This window comes from Alligator sinensis, unplaced genomic scaffold (assembly GCF_000455745.1).
Source record: "Alligator sinensis unplaced genomic scaffold, ASM45574v1 scaffold239_1, whole genome shotgun sequence".
Lineage (NCBI taxonomy): Eukaryota > Metazoa > Chordata > Crocodylia > Alligatoridae > Alligator > Alligator sinensis.
Window position 1 is genome coordinate 97,556 of NW_005842788.1, and position 10,652 is coordinate 108,207.

At 45.0% G+C, this 10,652-nt stretch overlaps 1 protein-coding gene across 1 annotated transcript; it reads left to right on the forward strand.

The window, feature by feature from the left end:
- Nucleotides 1-1,124: 1,124 nt before the first annotated feature.
- On the forward strand, nucleotides 1,125-9,448 carry LOC112547889 (C-type lectin domain family 1 member A-like). The gene is made up of 6 exons (XM_025191111.1): nucleotides 1,125-1,261; nucleotides 1,829-1,933; nucleotides 3,651-3,779; nucleotides 5,161-5,300; nucleotides 7,011-7,153; nucleotides 9,085-9,448. Exons 1-6 carry the CDS (start codon nucleotides 1,171-1,173, stop codon nucleotides 9,236-9,238), a joined length of 762 nt encoding a protein of 253 aa, XP_025046896.1. The 5' UTR covers nucleotides 1,125-1,170; the 3' UTR covers nucleotides 9,239-9,448.
- Nucleotides 9,449-10,652: the final 1,204 nt, after the last annotated feature.

Here is a 10,652-nt window from a genome sequence, read left to right on the forward strand (position 1 = left end):
CTGCATGTTCATTCATCCCATATGTGTGTTTAGCCACTTCACTAGCCCTCCTGCTCCCTTGGTCTGAGCAGCAATTTTTCAGCCGCACTCTGACAGTCACTCACCACAGTCTCAGTTCATTCGTACAGGAACAGCACATCTCAAATTAGCAGCGAGCACTTCCTGTGTGGTTTCAGCCAGGAAAATGGGAGGGCTGGGCCCCTGTGAACTGGACAGCCCCCAGGGCCTAAGATATACCTGTTCTGCTTCTGAACATCTGTCACTGCTCACAGTCTAGGTTATGCAAATAGGTATCCCATCCACAGGGTCCTAGGGCTGTTACTACTGTAACAGAACATTGCACTTGGCAGGATTCAGTTGTTCTGTGTTGGAAGCCAGGTAAATTGTTGTGGGGACGGGGGAGTTTCATTAGTTCTGGGGAACTGCCACCACAAAGCATTATTCAGTTGGGAGAGGAGGCCATATGTACAGAATGGAATGGACTTTTTTAGAAGCAGGAGGAAGCCCTACTCTGGCAGTGACATCTCCAAGCATTTGCTGGGAGAGATGCAGCCTCGATAGCAAAATGCAGGAGACAGACTACACAGGCATGTAACTGTCTGTGCATGTAACTGCATGTGCATTGGGAGTAAAGAAGGAAAGAGAATATTATTAAGTGGTGAATTTACAAACATTGCTAACTATTCCATGATGGCCACTCATTTCAGAAATAGAACTGGCTGTGGCAGGACACTGCAAGGCCTAGGAAAGCATTTAACATCTGCAGTGCTGGTAGGAGCTGGCTGGGAATGTTCTAAACGACCCAACCAAACAATTGAATGTAGGTCTACCATAAGTAGTAGGAGTGCCCAGATGTCCAGTACCCTGGGTCTCCAGGCTGAATGGCTTTCTGCCTCTTTCCCCAACCCCCTTATTCTCGCTTTCCATCTCTCCTGTTGCATGTTTTTGGTGTGAGAAGTTCTCTATTCTGCAGTGATGTGGAAGGGGAACTTGTTTGAAACCTTCACCATTTTCTCATTTCTGCTAAGCCTTTTTTTTTTTTCCCCACTGCTGCAACTCCACCCTTTCTCAGCAGCTACATTTGAGTGATTCAATGACCTATCAGTTCCTTCCCACATCGCACCCCTGTTCCAGCTGAGTCTAAACCATCTGTGGCAGAGCCCACTGGAAATGAGGGAGCAGGAAATCACCTTGCCAGGCCTCACACTACCAACTCCTCCAGAGCACCAGAGACTGACTCCTAAGCACGTTGGGCACAGAGGTATCGCACAGCATGGGGGTTGGTGTGGGGTGGGGGGCAGCTGTGGTAAAATAATATCTTCATCTTGGACCAGAACTCTCTTTCACCACATTGAATACTGCAGTAGACATAGGGCATGGCTTTGCAATTATACCACATAGCAGAAAATCCTCCACTTGCACCCATTGCCAGCTCCTGAATTCCTAACCTCTTCTATTCTCCTTCCTATAATCATCTAGTTGTTTCTACCCTGCGAATTCTGTCTGCAAAGGCAACTTTTTTCTGTGATTTATCCCACAAATTTGTCTCCTGATAACAGACAGTGTCCTGTTCTGAAATTCAGGGGCTGAATCCTGCCCATGGACAGACAGGAGCCAGGAATACTTGTCTCATGGGCTCTCACGGCCTCACACAAACACTTCTGCCCAAATATCTGCATTTGCCTCTAGACCCAGCACCGGCTCTTTCTTCTCACGCTGCATGAAGCATGCTTGTTTTAAGAATCTGGTGCTGTTCAAATACACTCTACTGCAATATTACTTCTCAAGTAGTTTTCTGTGTGTTCATTTCTCTCCCCTTCTCTGATAGAGTTTCCTGTGGTATCTTCCTCATGGTCCCCCCTTCCACTGGTACTTGGGATCATGTCCTTGTCCCTGATGCTGCTGATAACAGCAAGAATCTATAGTTCCCAACGTAAGTGCAACTAACTTATTTCCCCCAGAGCAGGTCCTGCAGCCCATGAGCACCCAGTAAATATAACAGGACCCTTACTATGTGTATCATGTATTTATTCATATAAGACGTATTGACAATAGATTGATTTACAGCAGTTGAAATCTTTCTGACAGAAAATGGCCCTGGAAATGTAGAATCAGGCCCATTTTATTTTCTTGAGAGAAAATGAGGACCGTTTCAGCTACCAACATTTCTGTCCAAAAAGGATATTTATAAAGAAACTGGAGGAAATGGAGTTGGTTCAGAGGTAATGGAGAAGAGGTGAAAGCATTTACATGTAACATTTCTACTCATAGGAAATGTAAAATGCAGGCAATTCTGCTGAGATCATTAAATCTATGCTCCCTAAGAAGCAGAGAGAAAAGGAACTTTCTGCTGCTGGGAACAGATTTCTCCAACAAATTTAGCGGGTTTAGTCCTCCCTGTCAGATGTTCAAACTTTGATGTATATCTGTAACACGGTTTTCCATCTGGTCTGTTGGTGAAACCTCTTACTTTTCTAGTGATACTTTTTTGTTTATTAATGGATTATGGCAGTCTAACTAACTAGGTCTGGTCAAAAACAAGGTAATACAGTACATTATTCTGGAATCCTCCTCCTCCCTCAAAAAAAGGAAGACATGTTGGTATAAATGAAGAATCTTATAGCAAGATGATTTTTTTTTCCTTTTTAAAGGTTTTTATTTATTTATTTTGGGAGGTGTGGGCTTTTGCCCTTTGAAATTTCAGCCTAACTAGGACTGTACAATTGATTTATATTTTGGTAATAATACAATGAAGCATTTAATCTCTTGACAAGAAAATTAAGCGTGAAAGAAGATTTATTCAGTTTATTTGCTTGTCTCCATTTTTATTTTCATCGTTTATCAAAATTCAAAAAAGTGACTCGTAAATTACCATAAGATGATGATATGACTGTTTTATGATAATCTTTATTAACTTCATGGTGCAATTGTTCTAGTGGTGTGTTTAAAGTTTGATTACTTATTAATTTGGGCTTTTAAAAATGTATTAAATATTTTCTCACTGGCAAATGATAGTTTTGCCAGTTTTCTTGTGGCTTTCCAGCTGGATAAATTAAAAGAACTAAGAGATGGCATTTTGGTACGTACAGTCAGCTTGTTTTGGTTAAGAATTTTGAAATTTCTTGAATTAAAGTTTCTAGTTTGGACATGTTCTAATAATTTGTTCCATGGAAATTCTGAAAAAAAGCAATTTGCCTCTAATTCAGAACACAAAAAAAAATCCTATTGTCACTTTTTTTGTCCTGAAAAAATAGTCTGGTTTTAGAGATTTATACTCCTAGGCATTTGCCTTTTTAAAGACTTTAGTTAGAGTCAAGTCCTGTCCTATCCTGTCCTGTCATAATAATACAATGCCCAATACGAACAGCTTGTTCTTGTAATCAAAGATATTTCCATGGATCTATTTTGCAATGCATTTGGAAATTACCTGTAATACAGGTTGAGTGGAGTGTATGACCCTGCCAACCCTGATATTCTATGAACATATAAGCCACCGTCAGTGATTCAGCTCCCCTTCTCCAAGGAGTGTCAGTGCAGTTCTCCACTGCAGAAAGCGTTTTTGCATCAGCAAGATTGTAAGAATGCCTGGCCTGTGGCCCCGCCATATCTGTTAGTATAAAAGATGCTTTTATTCTGTTTTGATGTTTAAGTGACTGATGTAATCAGGGAGCAGAAGAAACTCTCTGAACAAGTGAAAAAGCTCACCCAGCAGCTAAGGTCCTGCCAAGCCCTGAACCCAGGCTTTCTAGCCCCTGCAGAGGAACAGCTAAGTCAAAGAGGTAAATGAGGAGGTGGATGCTGCTCTCTTCCCTGGGAAGATCTAGATCTGTGTAGGAGGCTGTTTTACCACTGCAGAGGGTCCTGCCCCCTCCCCCCGCCCCTTCCCTCCACCCCACAAAGACATGTTGCCTTTGTACAAAGGAATTCTCTAGGGCTGCGAGAATGGGGTTTCAGCTGCAGGTACTACTGGGGAATGGGGACCCTTGACAGGTGCAATTCATACAGTTTGTCCCCTAGGCCAATGTCCCCTTTCTGTGCTATGCTCCTCCACCCCTGAAGGGTTTCTCTGCAACACCTAAGCCTCTTGCTGCTATCCCAGCCCCTCCACTCTGTGCCTAATGCTGTTCTTTCACTCTTGCTCCCCACTACTGCAGCTGGTGCCCCTTACCCTTGCTGCCAATTCCTATCAACATCGCCTGCTTCAAGGGAGCATGAGAAGCAGCTGGTGCAATAAAGGATCAGGACAGAAAGAGCAGGGAGGGCTGGGGCAGTGGGAGGTGACTTGCATGCTTACCCTCGCCATCAGTTCCTATGGACTGCAGTGACAAGAGAAGTGTTGAGAGAAAGAGAGAAATTGCACAATGCCCCCAACACCTACCCCTCATTATGGTGCTGCCCCTTTCAGTCCAATCCACCTTGCTTTTATCCCTCCTTCCAGCTGGGAAGAATCTAGACTTTCCTTTGGAAATGGACTTCCCTCCCTTTGTCCTGCCCCGATAGGAGCACTCAGCAGGAGTAGGAGGGTCTTCCATAGGGAATGGGGTTTTTTTAACCCTAAAAAAGATTATGCCAATTGGTCAAAACTAATGATATTCCTGACACCTCAATGATTTTTCCATCTTGGAAGAAAAAGATGCTGAAACACTTAAAATGTATTGAAAGGAAACATTTTATCCCCGTTCTCCCTGTTTTGGTTTTTTTAATGATTCCCCACATGCCAGGTAAAAATTTTGAAATGAAAATAATTTGAGTTAAACTGATTGAAAAGGGGACGGGAGGAAAATGCAACCTGTAGAGCTAACATGCTCCATGTAAACTTTTTTCCCATTTCTCAGTGCTGAGGACAAACCCCAACTCTTTGATCCTGTTGGGGCAACATGGCAGTGACTGTGTGGCCTGCCATGTGTCCATACAGGTGAGGAAGCCAGCATCTGCTGTTCCCTCTGTGGCCACAACTACTGTTTCTGGAGGGGAAAGGCCCGTGCCCCTTCAGAAGTGTGATACTAGAGCTCCACCTTGTTTGTGGGTCGCATAAAAGCAAGCAGTAGATGTAAAAGAGTAAGGAGGGTGTGAAATCCCTCCATTTCTGATGGTAACATCCCCAGCACAGGCTCCATAGTGGAATGCAGTGAGCTAATCAGTAGTATGTGCTTGTTCCAGGGAAGTGTCCAGCACGCTGGAGTCACAGAAAAGAAAGGTCCTATCTTTTTTCTCCTGAAAACAGAGTTTGGGAACAGTGTAAATCCTTTTGCATTACTCAGTCTGCTATGCTGATTACAATTGAAAGCAAAGAGGAGCAGGTGAGTGTGTTTCCTTGATTATATTCATGCAAAATCACCAGATGAATGAAACCAGAGAGGAGCAAGGTCCTGGGAGGGGGGTTCTGGCACAGCCTTCACAGGGTAATTCCAAGAGGAGTATTTGGCATGCCTGTGGGTCTTTAAATTGCAGTACAAATTTGAGATGTCTCTGGAGGGGCAGGGTTAAACATGCTTGTCTTTAATTATTATATTTCCTACTAAGTCTAGTGTGTTTCTCTTTAGTGGGATGTGTTATTCTATGGTGCTATCTGTAGTGCATCACAGAATTAACACAGCTACACTGGCACTAGCCCTTCTGCAGATGGAAAGAAATTATTACCCCAGAAGTGGGAGGGAAGGGAGATGAACAGTCATGTCCAGTCTGTTTTCAGTCTCCAAACCAGCCAAGGAAACATGTGGGATGTAGTAGGACATCGGTCTTCCCCCTCAGTGCCCTGATACTCCAAGAGCAACTGTGCTTGAGAAAGTCTCTTCCAAAGCCATTTGCAGAGAGCAATGACTGAAAATCTAGCTGAGGGTGCCATCTAGGCTCAGAGTCTTGTTTACAGTGATACAGTCTGATTGGGATGCAAAAACATTTTTTTTTTTTTTTTTGAGGAAAATGGGTTCAGAATTTAAAATCATTGACAGATCCCCATATACAACATGGGGCTGTAATCATACATAGCTGTACAATTCACCATTCTGCCCTTAAACCCTGGTGGAAAAGAATGAATCCAGGGCCCTCAGTTCACTCACCCTTCATTTTAGGAGCCCTGATGAGAGAAAGAAGTAGTTTTGCTGCCATCTTGAGGACAGTGTTCTCCAAATTAAAACATTTGGCCTAGTAACAAGTCCAAGACTTCCTGGTAATATATTGCAAAGCTAAGAATAGATCCCTGATCTGAGAGCATCAGAGCTCAGTGGGGAATGTAGCCTCTCATTCCCTCATGACATTGTTGGGAGAGTGGGTCACACAGCAGTCTCCTCATTCTGGCAAATGTCAGCTGTAAGGTGCCCTGAGTGCTGAAGAAGGTGGTACGCACCAGTGAGGCTGACTGAAGGTGAAGCTCTTCATAGCCCCTATCATATTTTAAGCTTCTCAAGTTCTGAGCTGGCATAAGAAGTAATGTCAGCTTTCCATCTGATACATTTGTAGCAGTTAAACTAATATAAATGACATGTCTTCACTTAAGCCTGCTGGGGATATTTATAAACAGTCACAACTTTTGTAACTCAGATTTGATGTCAGGAAGGTCCTCACAGCAGGTTTTCCCCCTTTATGATCATGCAGGCAGACCTATTTGCAGACATGCTGAACAAACACTGTGATATTACAGGGGGTCAGTTGTCTTCATTAGGAACTTGGAGGAGAAAGCAGTTATTTTATATCCTTCCACTACCCTAAAATGGCTAAACAGGTTTTAATGAAATGTTATTTATATAAAACAAAAACAGTTCTCAGTTGCATCTCAGCCTGTAATATGAGGTTCAAAGAGTTGGGTATGATGAAATGACAGGGCAGTGAAAGGAGCAGACGATGAAAACAGAAGCAAGACTTCCAGCTTCACTATGTGGATGATCTCTACATGAAGACTGACAGCTGTATTGTGTGAGGCATGCACAGCACTCTGCTAGTGATGTCCAGTCATTCATGCTTGCACACTGCCAAGAGAATTTATCTTTCTCTTTTACCCCGCTCTTCTGCAGAGTTTCATAATAAGGGAGTCATTTCTGTATTCTGAAGTGCGTCATGGCCTCCCATATTACTACCCATTCTGGATTGGATTGTCTCACAACTCTGAAACTCAGAAGTGGGTCTGGGTGGACAGCACAGCTCTCTCCACTGGCCTGTAAGTCTATCTCACTAGGATATCCTACGCTCTGAAGTCCAGCACTAACACCAGTATGTGATTCACCGTGGAACTGAGGGAACTGGACAGTGCCAGCTAACTGGGACTGTGAACTTTACTGGGGATACAGTGAATGACAGACCCCACCAGAGAATACAGGCCCCAGCTGGCTCCAAGCCCTGGCTTCTTGTATCCACTCATGCTCCCATGAGGCTGATATCTGAGCAGTTCTAACTCCCTGCATTTCTATGGGGTCTTTCATCCTAACAGATCCTTAAGCAGCTAATATGTGTAAGTCCAAGAAACTGGTGCTAGACCTCTGGAGAAACAAATCTCACTCGAGCACCTACAACAGGGAAAGCCACTGGCAGTCTCTCTTCTGTCAGAGGCTGCAGCCAGATGCAATGATGTAATGTTGGCTGGGGATGGCATGCTGATCATTCGCTTCATCCTGCACCTCTGGGAGTGTTCTGCTGAGCTCAAAGCAAGGGCCAGATCTGTGGCTCATGCACTCTATACCTATGTTCTACTATGGGTATTTCCCATTCTTCTGGGCTGCATGGGGGGTGGGAATTCCCTCTCTCCCTTCCCCTACCCCTTTACCCCTTTTGCTATATGTGCCAGGGTTTCTTTAAGCCTTCTTCACAGGCATTGTTTACTGGCTGCAGCCAAGGCTGGGGATTTTGACTGGAGTATGGCAAAGTTCCTGCTGGGACTGAATCCCAGAGGTTTCTGGTTAGACGGTCTTGCCCCTCCACTCATGGTCAGACCGATCACCATATTTGGGATGAGGAAGGAATTTTACCCCATGGTCAGATTGGTATGGACTGCACGGGGGTTTTGCCTTCCTCTGTAGCAGGGATCTCTTGAGCATATTGTAACAACTTTTACAGCAGCAGGATGTTGGCCACCACAGTCCCCCTGATTTATATGGGGCAGGTTAGGGTGTTATGTCTGGTGTTGTGTCAGAAGTGACTGCATAATTTTGCTATGAATTTAGGCATGGAATATGTATGGGATCATTTAGCTAGAGATAAACCTGCCTCTAGCAGGGGGCTGGATTAAATGATCTATGGAGGTCCCTTCCAGCCCTTCTCTGTGAGTGTATGATATACAGGCTTTGTTACAGGAAATGCATAAGGATTACTGGACATCTTCAAAAATGTATTGTCAATCCCTGGATCACCTTCTGCTTGTTACTGCCTGGTGACTGACTCCAAAAACCCAACACTGCAGGGCTCTGGCAGAATCATAAAACCTCCTTTATGTGCCAAAATAATTTTTTATCAGTCTAAAAATTTCATTTAAAAAAAAAAAAAAGGCTGTTAACATTTCTCTGGCAGGCTGACATACCAAAATGAAAGGAAAAGATTGTCAGTGTTGGATCAAGTCAGTCAGAGATGACTTGGTGGGGAAAAGGAAGGCTGTTTGCTCAATTGGGCAAGATAATTTGCAGAACTAGATGATAACTAAATTTGTCACATGAAAGCTTTGGCCACCAATGGGCCTGATACAATTGTACATGGAAATGCAAAGGATATTTCCTTCACCCACCACTGAGCTGAAGACCCATCTGTTGATAATATTCAACAGGAGGAGGAGGAAGAAAGGAAACATTTTTCAATTGTAATGCCCAGGGCAATTTTCAGTGGGGGAAATTGTTCCTTGTGTTGAAGTTTCTCTAGGTTTAAGACTGAACATACCTAGTATTGTAATTTGTATCGTGAGATCGGAAGGATCCTGTGCTCCTAGATTCTCATGGAACAGATTTGGCTTTATGATGGAAAACGTCTTTGGCCATCTTTTAGGGACACTGCTTCAGCATCCCCTGCTACCCTTTATATAAGCACCAGGGACTCCTAAACCCAGTGCCTGGCACAGCCTGCTTGGGGATGCAACTATGAACTTCAAATTTTATCTTTGCATTCTAGGTTTTCCCTCCCAGACTCCAGTAATCTGACTCATCAGGGTGGGGCTTGTGTGTACTATCAAGCTGGGGCACCTAAGGCTGGAAGCTGCGGAGAAGGTCGATTCTGCATCTGTGAAAAGAAGAAAGATCCAGCAGGACAAGGTCATCTGAATTAACCCACCAGACTAATGGTGAGTGAGAACGGATCTAGGAGACTGCTGCAGCAGGCAGGGGAGTGTGGAGCTTGCACATGGAAAAGGATTACACATCAAACACTCACAAAAAGCCTGAGATTTTGTACTGCCCTTGCAGGGGAACAGCACAGACCTGAACTGCAGCATTGGCAAGTGGGACTGCCTGCTTGGCAATCTATTAAACCAGAAATACAGACAAATTCAGACTCTGTGCTGGTCACTTTCTTCTATCTTGTCTTGTTTCACATGACTGTGGGTGGGATACAATCTTGTCCCTGCAGTTGGACTCTGCTGAAGCCAGAAGAGATGTGATGTTTCTGCTTACATCACATCACTGGATCCCATTTCTTTGGCAGTTTGAGGGCCTGGATACACAATACATTGAACTGGTGTACTTTACAGTGGGTTTGTACACCAGTTTGAATTATGCTGGGATCCTACACAGACAGGCAAGCAGTGAGCCGGGGTGAGCAGCAGGTTTTGAGCAAATGAGTACTCTGCTTTAAACTGTGGACACACAGTACCTACACTAGTGTAATTTACACCAGCATAGTTTTATATCTGTTTTTTCTCAGGATTGGTCTGCTCCTTTTTTACACTGACGTAAAAGCCAGCAGTCCCATACACATGATGTGTTAATGCTGGTATAAAAAAGCAGTAGATTTATAACATACAGCCTTAAACTGGTGTAACTCAATTGAATCTGGAAAGATCAGGGATAAAACTGTACTATGGAACACTAGTGTTGTTCCAAGAGAGACATTTGCTAAAGGCAACAGGCTATGACTACTTGTTTCCTCTCACCCCCCACCTCTCACCCAGCAGCACAGTACAAAGGAAACTTACAATGTGCACAAGCATCTGCCCATTACCTACTAGTTATAATAAGTTATGGTGTAAATGTGCCATCTATCTCAGTCCAAAATCTTCCAGGCAGCAAGACACATGGCAGCACCCACCACTTTCGAAGTGACAGCAGCAAGGCACAGAAACATGGAGCAGAGGCCGAGCCAACACGCAGCTGTGGCCTGCCATTGCCTTTGCAAAGACTGGGGTGCCATGTGCCCTCCCCACCTTGGCTGCCCAGCACTGCACCTCTGGAGGAGCCACTGGGCTCTTTCTGGGGATGACACGGAGCAGGGCAAGGTGGGAGCAAGGGTCCCAGGGGCTCATCCCCTCCAGCCCGGCAGTGCAGCTGAGGCTGGCCCTGCTCTGGGACCCGGCTCTGGGCCCCCCCAGCCGGTGTGCAGCCAGGGCCAGGGTGGGGAGGGGCAGCCAGGGCCAGGGCCGGCGCAACCAGGGCAGGTACTGGGGTCAGGAGGCGGCCGAGGCTAGCACGGCCAGTGCTGGTGTGGCTGAGAGGCGGGAGGGGGGGGGGGGGGGGGGGGCAACCGGG

Coding starts and splice junctions, on each gene's coding strand:
- LOC112547889 (XM_025191111.1), top strand. CDS start 1,171: ATGAGGGAGCAGGAAATCACCTTGCCAGGCCTCACACTACCAACTCCT. Junction 1,262..1,828: donor TAAGCACGTTGGGCACAGAG/GTATCGCACAGC, acceptor CTTCTCTGATAG/AGTTTCCTGTGGTATCTTCC. Junction 7,154..9,084: donor ACAGCTCTCTCCACTGGCCT/GTAAGTCTATCT, acceptor TTTGCATTCTAG/GTTTTCCCTCCCAGACTCCA.